At 37.5% G+C, this 13829-nt stretch overlaps 1 protein-coding gene across 2 annotated transcripts; it reads right to left on the minus strand.

The window, feature by feature from the left end:
* Positions 1 to 4032: 4032 nt before the first annotated feature.
* lactb2 (lactamase, beta 2) lies at positions 4033 to 9132 on the minus strand. Of its 2 annotated transcripts, none has more exons than XM_062429471.1 (7): positions 8953 to 9132; positions 8049 to 8209; positions 6379 to 6499; positions 5932 to 6110; positions 5320 to 5468; positions 4957 to 5044; positions 4033 to 4695 (listed from the first exon to the last, which is right to left on the minus strand). In XM_062429471.1, the coding sequence occupies exons 1-7, from the start codon at positions 9072 to 9074 to the stop codon at positions 4652 to 4654; spliced, it is 864 nt and encodes a 287-aa protein (XP_062285455.1). In that variant the 5' UTR covers positions 9075 to 9132; the 3' UTR covers positions 4033 to 4651. The 2 variants fall into 2 exon arrangements, with proteins under 2 accessions (XP_062285455.1, XP_062285454.1); XM_062429470.1 differs by having other exon boundaries at positions 4033 to 4734.
* Positions 9133 to 13829: the final 4697 nt, after the last annotated feature.

Raw genomic sequence — 13829 nt, forward strand, 5'->3', positions numbered from 1 at the left:
ACTGTAAATGTCAGATATTCACTTGATATGACTAACTCACACTGCTGAAGCCACACAAACGTTTACATGACTGTGTGGACACACTGTGTTTTTTGTTCCCCATCACTTCCATTGAAACCACATTTGAAGGGGATATTTAAATAGTCAGTTTGATCAGGAGGATGATTACAGCGAGGAAAATCCCTTTCACTGTTCATAAAGGGCACCTGACTGCTGTTTTGAGACACACCTGAAAAAACTGAGAACCTATCCTTTAATGTGCTTAATGATATGTCAACCGTCCTATCACACATAACTATGTCTACGTGACCTTATACAGCATCTGTGTTGCTCAGCTGTGACTTTTTAGTGACTTTATGATACTTTTTGGTATTTTCATTTCTTACAGTATATATGCTATACACTTAAAAACAAAAAAATGTACTATATTTCCTAGGCAAGCCTGAGCTTCATGCCAGCCAAGTCTAGGCCCATGTTGTCGAAGAAGAGAAAGGTGGTGCACAAGTTTTGCTTCCTTTTGGATGCTGTTGGAGTACCATCTACACTCAGAGACCAGTCACAAGCCTTGGCAAGGTCTTCGACAGTAGTCTTAGTGATGCAGCTGCAGTCCAAGCAACAATCAAGAAGCTTGAGACTTGGCTCACCACAGTGGCCTACCTGGCAGGTTCAAGGCGTGAATATATACCAACATGGCATCTTGCCCCGCATCTTCTGGCCTCTGCTGGTATATGAGGTGACTTTGTCAACAGTGGAGATCCTGGAAAGGAAGATCAGTTGTTATCTCCATCGATGGCTTGATCTGCCACGCAGCCTATGCAGCGCAGCACCGAATGGGAGGAGCAACAAACTCCAGCTCCCCCATCAGCTCCCCCAAGGTCTGGAGGTTGCAGTCTTGGCTAAGACACAAGGCTGTGGTTGGCACAGTGGAAACAGGGCATGTAGGGTTGGGAGCCGTCCCACAACCTCAATTTAAGTCCCATGGCAAGGACAGATGCCATCTAGTCCTGGAGTAGGTGCGAGCAGGTGTTGAGGAGGAGCGTCTTGACCTTGACAAGCAGCTCAAGTTGCCGGACAACATCACAACAACCTCCTTGAGGACAGACATGGAGCTTACCTCTGCCATTTGTAAGCAGGTGATCCTAATAGACTGTCCTCGGAGGATCGCATAGAAGAGGCAAATGAAAGGAAGCAGTCCAAGGTTCAAGAACTAGTGGATCAGTGCTGGAATCACAGCTGGAAAGCTCACTGTGAGCCCGTTGGGGTATGGTGTAGAGGCTTTGCTGGTCGCTCATTGTGCAAGCTCTTCCCCCCTTCTTGGCATCACAGGAGCTGCCAAAAGGAGAACCATAAAGTCCACCATAGAGGCTGCGGAGAAGGCCTTTAGGTGGCTTTGGATCATGAGGTCCGGAATGTTGGCCAGTGCTGCCAATGTTGCATGTCATACTTGCGACACAAGTGTGACATGCAGCAAAGAACTTCTGACCTCAGTTTACAAAATGCGACAAAGAACTTCTGACCTCAAATTTACAAAATGTGGCAATGAACTTCTGACCTTAAATTTACAAAATGCAGAGAACTTCTGACCTCAGTCTACACAATGTAGCTTGTCTTGACAGTACAGTGTCTTTTAGTGCATAGAGTCTTAAAATATTCTAACACTAAAACATTTGAAGTACATTATGAAGAATTTCACTTGTCAAGCTCAGGAAAACGTAAAACATTCTTTAACACACACAACAAAACAGCCTTTCATGGGTGCAATAAAAAAGGAAGGAAGAGCGCCGGGTTTGAAGCCAATTTGACATAGCAGCTTAATTGTGTAATTACAGCAACATGTGATGCTGTAGCGTCCAAAAAGGCTTTTTCCTATAATCTTACATTATGAAAGAGACATCTGTAAAACAGCAGATATTTTTTGAAAGTCCAGAATAACCGCATGATCAGATCGTTTTTATCCCCATTCAAGTTAGCGTTTGGGTTAAACCAGAAGTACCGGCTCGGCTAGCTGAAGTCGCTAGTGAGCTTGCTCCATGGGCCCAGTGATGCAGAAGCAAAGCAGAACAGGAAGAACCCGGAAGAACATTTTTTGGCTTCATGCACCACTGAGCAGCTTTCATGGGAATGAACGAGGCTCCACCTCTGATACTGTATCCATTTACCTTTATACATCCATGGTGCAATGACTATAGCCAATCGTTTGACTGTTTCGGCTAGAAGCTTGTTTTTGAGTCGTACAAACTTGGGAGTTGGTTTTGGGTACAGTGTATCACAAAAAGTATTTGAATGACGTCAAAAGTTTGGGAAGGTTTGGATGGATTGTTGAAGTTTAAGGCATATGTCAACCTGAGGAGCAGGCAGCATGATCTGACCAGATTGTCAAGATCAGTCAGCATCGGATTCCCTCGATGATGATCTGGCTCATGGCAAGCATAGATCATCATCCTGAGCATTTTAAGGTCCTGCATGCACACTCGTCTCTCAGTCCTAATCTGAGATCTAATCTGAGATTTCAATGAGAGAGTGAATGATTGATTGTTGACTATACACAGAACATACGTTATTTTAATGAGTAACCACGGCAGCGTCTTTGCAAAGCATTACATGAGAAGATCAATATCAGTATATATGTGGAATCAAGAAGTAGCTCGCTCAGCCGAACATTAAAAAAAGGAAGCATTTTGGGCCAGATAGCTTTGCTCTATCTAAAGTTCAGATCTGTCATGTCCTTAGAATAATAAAGAGGTGCAGTGATTGAATCATACATTATATTCAAAGTGATGAGGTTGCTTTTAGTGAAGTCACAACTCAGTTACACAACATGAGTAGCTTATATGGAAACACTTACAGACACATGTGGAAACACTCCTCCTTTATCTCTGATAAGGCTCACCAAGGGGTCAAAGATGGGTCAAATGTTCATACAAAAAACAACTGTCACCCAAGAGATCACTTTGAATATCCAGAATTCATGAGTTTTACTGTTGATATATACATATAATCACAAAGTATCTCTCAATATGATCTAATAAATAACATTAATGGACAATAATTATCATTTCTGACCAGAAAAATAAAAAGACACACGCAATGACTCATCACTCAAATATTTTATAAAAATAATTTCCACACATTATAACACATTATATTCTTTAGCACTTGTTAATTATATACTTTGTGACAAATTCAAAAGATTTAAATGTTTAGGGTACCATGTTAAAGTTGAGCTCCAAATAAAATCAATTAGCTGATACCTCCACCTAGTGGAAAACTGAAGATATGCGCAACGTTTCTAGAGTAAAGTTCACAAAGTGATTAAATATCTGCACTGAATAGAGAAAAAATTAAGATTAAAAAAAAAAGAACAGCAGATCAAATAATCTAAATTGTTATTGGGTTTATGGTTAGAAATTCATGCTGTACCACAATTTGAATGAATGAGCCTTGAATGAGAGTATGTTTATATCATCATGTAAGCTTATGCAGACTGTGAACCGACAGTAAATACACTTTATAACATTATCAAAAACTGATTTTGCTTGGACTCTACTGTTGGCCCCGATCTGTTTACCCTGGTGACTTTTATTTACCCACAGGCTCCACACAACAATGCATTTATCCCTGTGGAAAAAGAAAACCCTCACAGGTAACCCAATATCGTCTCCCTTATGCATGTAAAACCTGTCCTGCAACACATTAAGATAAAGTGAAGGTGGGACGCGCTGAACACAAACAAACACAAAGTGAAAAAATGGCAGTTGTTGCGCTTGTTTGTAGCTTTGCTGTGACTGATCTAAGAGTAGTCTCCCTTAGGTCTTAAACACAAACTCAATGATTTACAGCATATGTTACAGTATGTCCTGTATATTACTGTATATCGCTATATAATGTGCATTAGTGTATGTACTATTATATTAAGTTTTGCAACTGCCACCTCTTAAACTCCACTAATAAAGCATTTCAATCCTAAAACTTTGTCAGACTCACAATGAACAATTAAAAAAATATAAAGAATCAAGATCGATGCAGCAGAACCACAGATAATGTATTTTTATTCCATGCACTCTTCTTCCTCCTTGTCAAAACCTGGTTCCTACATTACCCATAATGCAACTTGAGATTCTGACGATTCTGACATGTTAAACTGTTATAGCAGCTAATGTAGCTCCCAGCATAAATAAGTAGCAGGCTGCAGAGGTTTGGTAAACTCATTCTAAACTCAAACCACCAGATTTATTTCTTCTTTTTTTTTAACTTGTAGTCTTCAGCCCCAACTGACATCACAAAAGGCAATTACCAGATTTCGTGCATCCCCCTCTGGAGACACAAAAGGCGTTGGCACTACTTTTTAGCAATCTAAAAAGAGTGTTCTTACACAACGATCACATTGTAGGATGTGGTTAATCTTTCAGACACAGGCAACAGTCAGCTGACCCTTTAGCTACTTTATACTAGGCTGCAGGAGACATCCAATGCCACCAGTTTGATCATCGTCTCGATTTTTCATTAACACATATCAATCAGCAGATCTCAGGCATTTATTGATGAACATTACTCAGATGAGGCGATCACTTTCCTCTGAAAAATCAACCAGATGGATTTTCATCATCCCGGCCAGACGCTCGAAGCTCGACTTCAGTCCATTTCCGGGTCATCACAGGTTACTCTTCCATTTGACGTTCTGTGACGATTCATTCACTGAAGGAAGGAGTTTACATTTATAGTTTAGGAATCCAGCTGTAAGAGTAAGAAATTAGCCTCACTTTCTAAACTGCCTCACAGCACATGCACTCAATTATCACGGACGCTTAAACCTTGGCACGTAACACTAAAACTATCTGCATGGTCGGATATGTCTGATTTGGTTAAATTGACCCTCTAGACAATCTAAATTGCAACAGATCACATGCTGTAAAATCCTCTCAGTAGATTTTTCAGCAGTGATAAGAGATGACTTACCCAGGCTGATCTTTCCTTCTTTCTCCAGTTTCTTTAAGTGATGGACCAAGTTCACATTAGCTGCTTTATGCAGGTATTCAGGGGTGTCCTGGAAGAGAAGCACAACATTTGACTACTATATGTTCCCATGTATGTGCATATTTCAGGTTACTTCCATAGACTTATCCTGGTTTTAGTATAATAAGTTAATATGTTTACTTTGTATTTAGAGGAATTAGGAAATTTGTGTCTGCTTCCATGAAAACCCCAAAGTAAAGATGCCACTAAACAAGCTTACCAGGATTTAAAGAGACAACATTTTACAACAGTTTAGCTTTTTACAGGCTGGGAAGGCATCAAAGTCACAAAAGGTTTTGTGCAGACCTTGTAGACGATCTTAACGAGCTCCATTGAGGAGAAAGGCTTTCCTTCTCCGGTCTGAATGGCCGTCAGGATCTGCTGCTCTCTTTGGTCCCGGTGGCTGATGTAGTGTCTGATCTTAGAGCCAGCATCCTGAACCACAGGACCGTGACCTGCACAGAGAACAGCAGGTTTACCCCAAACATCCTCCAAAGACTGACATTCATTTATTTAAAAGGTGAACAATCTATTTAGTTCATTATACACTATGGCTGCATAACTTCTTTGATTGGCTTTCTTTTACTTGACATGGCTTTGATTGACAGGTTTGACCCTGAGAGAGCAATAACTATTGGTTGAAACTTTTATCTATAAGAAAGGTAGAAATTAAAGTAGACTGGTAACGGGAAATGTCAAATAATACATTAATCATGTTGTCTATCTCACAAAAACAAACAAACACTCTCTGGTTCCAGCTTCTCTAATGTGAGGATTTTCTGTTTTTCCTGTTTTATATTATTCTAAATGGTGTATTTGGGTTTTTTCACAATCACAACAGGGACAAATCTACATTAAACATGTAGATTTGACACACACACACACACACACACACAAGCATGATCTGTGCTCACTCACCAGGGTAGATGAGTTCAGCTTGGGAGTCCAACAGTGTGTTCAGTGATCTCATGTAGTCGTAGAGATCCTCGAACACGGCCGTGCCTTCGCCCAGGATGCAGTCTCCAGAGAAGAGCGCCTGTTCCTCCTCCAGCAGCAGGGCCATGTGGTCGTCTGTGTGGCCCGGGGTGAAAAGCACTCTGGGGGAAAAACCAAACAAACAAAAACACATAAAACAGGATTCTCTGCTTTGCTGCTAAAATCAACAAATAGTCTGTCTCAGTTCAGGTTTATCTGAAGTCAATGTCAACTAATCTTTTTTAAATTGATGTATTATCTTTCTCATCATTATTTTTTTAATATCTATTGTGTCTTTTAGTTGTTTTAATATTTCCTTTACAGCACTCAGTAACACCCCTATCAAAATCTTAATACCTAAACTCAAATTTTCATATAAACAGAACTAACTTGAGTGTTGCCCCCTCCGTCTGGACGACATCTCCATCTTTTAAGTATGTGAAGCTCTTGTTTCCGGCCGACTCCTTGACCTGGATGGAGCGGGGCAGTTTGCTGACTCGGACCTCAGAACCTACAGGATGGAAAACAAAACAAAAACCCACAAAATACATATAATTTTAAATGATATGTAGAAATTCAAATAACTGGGTCAATGACGTATAAGGATTTTCAACAACTCAATTTTAAATAATAAAAACAAGCATATCTAATGCAGTAGTTCAAACATTCAGAATGTTGTGTACCTGAAAATTCATATTACAATTTGAAAGTGATTTTAGTGGGGTTTTTTCAAGATTAATTGGCACTGGCCTGAAAAAAAAGTCATGTGGTGCGACCATGATTCATCTTGAAATATCTTATATAAATAAAAGATCATCATTTACAAAAAATGTTTAAAAAATGCAAGTACTTTGTTTCCAAACACTTTATATTACTGAAAACTTGTAAAAAAAGATGTGAAGCGTGTTAAGTATATTCATTTATTTCAAGATGAATCATGGTCGCACCACATGACTCTTTTTAAGGCCAGTGCCAATTAATCTTGAAAAAACCCACTAAAATCACTTAATTTCAAATGTATAATATGGAGCTTCAGGTACACAACATTCTGAATGTTTGAACTACTGCATTAGATATGCTGGTTTTTTATTATTCTACAATTGAGTTGTTCCAAATCCTTATACGTCATTGACCCAACTACAGAGTGTAAACCGTGACACTGAGGTCAATCAACCCAAAATCAAAAATCTGGGGTCCTGCTAACATGATACTGGTGTTAAGACAGTTTAGCATGTATTAACATTTTCACCATCTTAGTTCAGAGTCTGCATGTGTATATTTTCTAATTATCACTAAACAGAAGTACAGCTGAAGCTGATGGGAATGTCATTCGTTTTATTTTAGGTATCTAGGACAAATTCAAATTTTGACCTGATAGTGATGCTAGAGGAAAAGTCAGGTGATCTACAAAGTCATTGCGATACATCATTTAGGAAACATAAATGACTATACAGTATTTTGTGACAGCCAGTCTAGTAAATGTTCAGATATTTCACTAGAGGAAAGTTGGGAGATCACTGAAGTCATTAGTCATTCATCCTCTGGGTCCCATAAAAGTCTGAATTAAATGTCATTCCAATTCATTCAATCGTTTTTGAGATATGTCACCAAAAAAACACATTAACCTGCTGGTGGTGCTAGAAGAAAAATGCATTGGATCATTTAAATTCAGGACCTTGATTGTCTGTACAAATCTGTCAAATACCTTTTGATAGTGTTTAAAAAACAGCCACAAATCTCACAGTTTTCATTGAGACTCATGAGGCAGAGTTAATGTGTGAAGGTAACTTAAGTTTCTATGATGCAGAAGGAGTTTCTAGGAGTCGTTAGGTTGTTGATTTTTTCAGTTACAGAAAAAGAACATGGCATATTAGCAAATGTTTATGAAAAACACATAAAAGCAACAAAATTACAACAAACAGGATTTTAAGCAAGTTATAAGAGCCCAAATATTGTAATACACGGCATGAACTTTCCTCCAAATATAGAAGTCACAGCAAACTGAACATCACTGTTGTTGGATAAATCACTGCATTACAAAGACATACTGCTGTCCTCACCTGTGATGTCCCTGCAGATGTCCTCCACCCCTCCTGTGTGATCGTGATGCCAGTGTGTGACGATGATCTCCTGGATGCTGGCGTTGAACTGCGTCAGCACCTGCTTCAGATTGCTGATGTATTCAGGTACAGCAGGCTCTCCCGTATCAATCAGCACTCGTCTGGAACAAACACACACATATGAAAAGCTTTAAGAGTGGAGTACATATTCACACTCCAGGACTACTTTTATAAGGATTTACAGGTTATGGGTTTTTTTTAATTTTTTTATTATCATTATGTTCATGTTTTTACATTGCTACATCGCTACATTGAGTTGTTGTTTGTTTCACATATGGTGTTGTATTTCTGCCAAATGGAGAATCATTTAGTAAACTGCATAAGTATTATGATCAATATATGTAACATGTTATAATAAATTTGATTTTATATTGGGTCTATGCTGAGGTTCTACATGTCTCCTTGGAGGATTAATAAAGGCTTTAATGTAGTTTTAGAATAGCTATTATCCTCCTTTTTGCAATCGGCTTGTTTAATGTAGAACAGGTTAAACCTATGCTTATTTTAAGATATCTGTGCATTGTGCAAGTCCCTTTGAGTTAAGCAAGCTTAAATGAGCATTTTAGTCTTGTGAAATAGCCAATAGACATCTGAAATGTGAGCCAGATTACACTAATACTTTTTGTACAATGAGTTGTAATTTAAAAGCTTGTTATATTATCCATTGTGTCAAATCATCATCTTAAAAAGTAACTAAAGCTGTCAAATAAATGTAAGTGGAGTAGAAAGCACAATATTTACTTCTGACATGAAGTGGAGTGGAAGAATAAAGTAGCATGCAATGTTTATAAATACATATTACGACATGTTTAATATAGTCAGTAGCTGCATGAAGTTGTGTCACCTGTTTCCAGTGCCGACCAGGTAAGTGTTGGTTCCCTGCAGGGTCATCGGTCCAGGATTACAGCCCAAAACCCGAATAACTCGGGCTGACAGCTGCTCTATCCGAGGAATAATAGCACTCATAGCTGCAGCAGATCACACTTTGGCTACAGAGTAAAATAATAACACACTTAGAGAGCTAGGAAACCTCTTCAAACAGGAAAAATAGCGGAAACTGCACGTAAACAAAGATTACTTCCTGTGTCACATCAAAGCAGCCTTCAAAATAAAAGCAGTGTTTCTCTGTAATGGCCAGCAGGGGGCGACTGCACTGACTGCAAATACTGTAGAAGTGTGATTATATGGAAGTGTGTGAGAAAATGACTCTACTTCTTACTTAAGTAAACAGTTTATTAATGAACGTATGGTCTCAATCACTAGTTTCAAGCCTTTTTCAATACAACATTATGTTTATTTAGTAAATTATGGTCACATTTAGAGTAAAATAGATGATAAAGCATTACGGCAAATAAACCTTTCCTCCTCATAATTACATAAAACCTGGTGAGTTATGGCATCTGGTTATACAAAATAAAAGCAAGAACTCAGTAGACCCATTACAGGTTATCAGGGTTGGGAAGGAAACTTTGGAAATGTAATAGGTTACAGATTAATAGTTACTCTATTTAAAATGTAATAAGGAATGTAACAATTTGAATAACTTAATCAAAGTAATGTAACTTATTACATTTGATTATTTTTCTAATTTTCTAACCAATGTTTTCAGCTGTTAGGGTAAATATTCCTTCATCTTTCCTTCCTTCGTTCCTTCCTTCCTTCCTTCCTTCCTTCCTTCCTTCCTTCCTTCCTTCCTTCCTTCCTTCCTTCCTTCCTTCCTAAGATCTAAGATCAGCTGTTAGGGTAAGTGTTCCCATTAAGCACCAACATTTAAGTTCAGCTGTTTTTCATGGATACTGACATGATTTATAAGGGAGATCATTTCTTATAAATCAACATTTATCTCTCATATGAAAATGTATTCGTTCATGTAGATTTTGGAATATAAAATAAAGATATTTGATGAATAAAGTGAGTTTAATTGATACTGTGAATCCATTTAAGCCCATGTGTGCTCCAAATAAGCCCACTTCATGATTTATTTTTAAAGAATTAAAAAAAGCAATATATGTATTCAGTAACATGTTAAATATTAAAACATGAGGAAAAAACCCTACTGAGCTAAATCTTAAAGGTCTGACTCCAGATGTAACCACTTTTGTAATCATCAACATTTCAAAAAGTAACTTTAATTTAATGTGTAATAATTACTCTAGTTACTTTCCAACACTGCAGGGTATTTACTGCATATCTGTCATATGAAATGTCTTAACCATACTAAACACAACATGTCGGTAGCACTAACTGAACACTTGGTGGCGCCAGTGTCCAGTGTCTGATAACAGCTGAATTACATCTCACTTCATCTGAAAGACACTTCAAAAAATATTAGATCATCCTGGATTATCAGCATTTGACAGGATGAACATTTTATTACTTGTTAATGATAATGATGCTTGCCAAACTCCTCACAGTTCAACACTCAAATATCAAAACAATTTTAGCGTAATGACTGTTGTTATTGCCCTCATTAATCCTGAAAGTTTGAAATTTGTGTTTTTATTACACCTCAAACTGAGAGAAACCCCAAAAAATCGTTAAAAGCTGTTTAACCACATGAGTAACACTACCAGCTGAAAAACTGCTGCTTAGGGGGTTAATGAAAAATTACAGTATTATTACACAGACAGCTCAAGTTGAGAACTAATTTCAGGAAGATTTTGGGGATATTTTAGGGGAGTTTTGCACTACTTACGGACTTTAGTGTAGGATTAATGATCATCATACTTTGAAGAAAATCCTATAATGTTCCTGTTATCTTTAAGAGAAATGCTACTATCCTTGATTTATAAAAGCACAAAAACTTTAAAGCATAATCCACTGTCTAAAACTTGTAACACATGACGAAGACGTTTTCCTCGCTGTAATCATCCCTCCTGTTCATACTGACTATTAAAATATCTCCTTTCAAATGTGCTTTCAATCTAAAGTGATGGAAATCCACAGTGTTTCCACACAGTCATTTAAAAAGTAGATGTGAAGCTTTCTATTGAGCTTCAGCAGTCTGAGTTAGTCATATCAAATGATATCTGACACATTTACAGTCTTTTTAGCATCAAATTCCCTCTTAGTGTTTCCCTGTTGAGCTGTGGTGGAAGTATAGTAACAAAAAGACTTTGGCACTAAAAACACTGTAACGTTGAAACATAAAAGATGAAGATTTGACTCATTTAAACGACTGAAGCTTCATATTTGCTTCAGATCGACTTTTAAATACATTTTTTATTTGCACAGAAAGAGGACTGTGGATTTAGTCCTCCATCACTTCCATTGTAAGCACATTATGAAGGGATCTTCTAATGATCAGTATGAACAGGAGGAATGATTACAGCAAGATATAACGTATTTCAAAATGCATTTGGGCTCCTGACTGTTGTTTTAAGACAGACTTGAAGTCATCCTTTAATACAAAATCAACAACCAGTGACATTTATTAAGAGATCCCAACCACTATCACAGAGATCTAAAAAGCCTGAAACAGAAGAAAATATGATTTGTAAGCACAATAAGAAATTGTAATGGTAACAATAATGTAATGAGTAACAGTATATGACCACCACCTCAAATAAATTAATGTAAAAATCAATTTCTTCTTCACTTTTATACTTTTATCCAGTAAACTCTCTGCAAGACTAACTTATGTTGGCACATTGCTGCCATCTTGTGGGCAGACTTTCAGAAATACACCTAAACGTCTGACTCTGTGTGTGTGTGTGTGTGTGTGTGTGTGTGTGTGTGTGTGTGTGTGTGTGTGTGTGTGTGTGTGTGTGTGTGTGTGTGTGTTACAGTATGTATTTAACTACAACAGGACTGTGTGTTTTCAAGAGTTTCTTTCCTGACAGCAGCAGCCAGCCGCCCCTTTCAGGATGATGAACTCCAAGATGAGAACAGACAATGACAACGTTTATGCCTGATTTCATGCATATAGAGCAGTTTTTAAATTCCTAGTAATTCAATACATTGTGCACATTTCCTCTTAAACAACATTTTTCAGGCTCACAAATCTCCTCATGCTTTAATCTCTGCACTGATTAGCAATGATGATGTGGTTGTTTCACTATCATTTCCAATCAGTGTGTCTAGCTTGAGTGAACGTCGACATTGTAATGTTAAAGCCCAAAAGCAATGACTGCATATTGTTAAGCGCTGCAGCACCAAAATTAAACATATTGCTGCAGTATATCACTTTAAACTCTCAAATTAAAAAAGCATTTTTAAGAGAGCATCTTGTCTCCTCATACAATCACACCATATGCGTGGAGCTAGATGGGGCCCTCTTCGTCATTTTCTATAATGAACAGAGGATCTCTTACAGCTTACGGTGACGCGATCTCAACTCGAGAGGGAAATGTGGGTGGCTCGGCAGGAAAAGTTCCAAACAATGGCGTGGGACGTGGAAGCTGTGGGAAACGCTCCACAGCAACCAATTATAACCTGAGATTGATTGTGCTCTTAATGTAAATAAATGTAAATCACAGCTTGTTGTTTCTGCTGTTCTTTTGTCGCTTTTGAACTATAACTATAGTTGGACTGAGTGAGGAGGAGGTGGTGTAGACATCGACTAAAACAAATTGCCTCACTGTATCTTGAATATTATGAATTTCTAGTCGGTATAGAAAGAAAATGATGGGAGGGATCATTAAAAAGTTCAAACCATGAGGATTTCAGATGGAAAGATGGGAGCAGTTTGGTTTGAAGTATTACCGATCTTAGTCAGATTATACTTATTTTTTTAATATTCCCTCTTTTGTGATTTTTTATGATATCTGTCATATTGGTTTGTTTTTATTGTTTGTTTGTTATTGACTACTGAGCACTTGTAGTCAATGTAGCACTCCAAATCTCGTTGTATATCCTTGTACAATGACAATAACAGCTTTCTATTATATTTTATTCTTATGCTATGGGGCCTCTAGTGACCCCCACTATGCATGATAGACCTGAAATGGTTGGTTCATTAGTTGATTATTCAATCGACAGAAAATTAATTGGTGACATTCTTGATTACTGATTGATTGGTTAAGTACAAATGCACAAAATCCAACTTCTCCAAGGTGAATATTTGCTAGTTTTTCCCAGTTTTTCACATGAAACTCAACAACTTTGGGTTTTTTGACTGATGGCAGGACAAAAAAAAGTCATCTGAATATGCAAATTCAGCCTTCAGGGAATAATGATCAACATTTTAAATATGCCTTTCTGACATTTTATACACTGAACAATCAATTCATCACTAAACAAAAAAAAGGTCAGATCTATTGATGCTAAAATACTTATTGTGGCAGCCTTACAGCACTCTTATGCCTAGAGTTTCTGTGTAAATTAATAAAACACAACTTTACAACAAATGAGCACAATATAAACTAAATTAACTGATGTCTTAAAGTGAGATTTTGACACAGGGTTCCTCATCAAGACCAAATTATTGCACTGCAATCTACACATGCAAAAAATACAAGCGTGCAAGTGTCAAAAATCTTGATTTGCTGCTCACTGGTGAGTAAACTATTGTGTATTACGTATTACTGTATTATCCACCTTTGTTGCATAAAAGTAGAACTTCTGTTTCAGCTAACATGGCAACCAACATCAACATCACATCATACATCACAGAAACAGTAAGTAAAATGCATTTAAGTTCACTATATTAGATACAACTTCGTAAAACAGCAACCAATAAATTGCTTAAAAATAATTTAAGACTAACTTGAGAAGTAAAGT

Source organism: Scomber scombrus, chromosome 11 (genome assembly GCF_963691925.1).
Source record: "Scomber scombrus chromosome 11, fScoSco1.1, whole genome shotgun sequence".
Classification (NCBI taxonomy): domain Eukaryota; kingdom Metazoa; phylum Chordata; class Actinopteri; order Scombriformes; family Scombridae; genus Scomber; species Scomber scombrus.

What these genes read in the sequence shown, in the direction of transcription:
- lactb2 (XM_062429470.1), bottom strand. Translation starts at nt 9,074, where the DNA reads ATGAGTGCTATTATTCCTCGGATAGAGCAGCTGTCAGCCCGAGTTATT. An exon ending in ACGGAGGGGGCAACACTCAA is followed by an intron (nt 6,111 to 6,378) that starts GTTAGTTCTGTT and finishes TTTTTCCCCCAG; the next exon opens with AGTGCTTTTCACCCCGGGCC. An exon ending in TCGTTAAGATCGTCTACAAG is followed by an intron (nt 5,045 to 5,319) that starts GTCTGCACAAAA and finishes CTTCTCTTCCAG; the next exon opens with GACACCCCTGAATACCTGCA.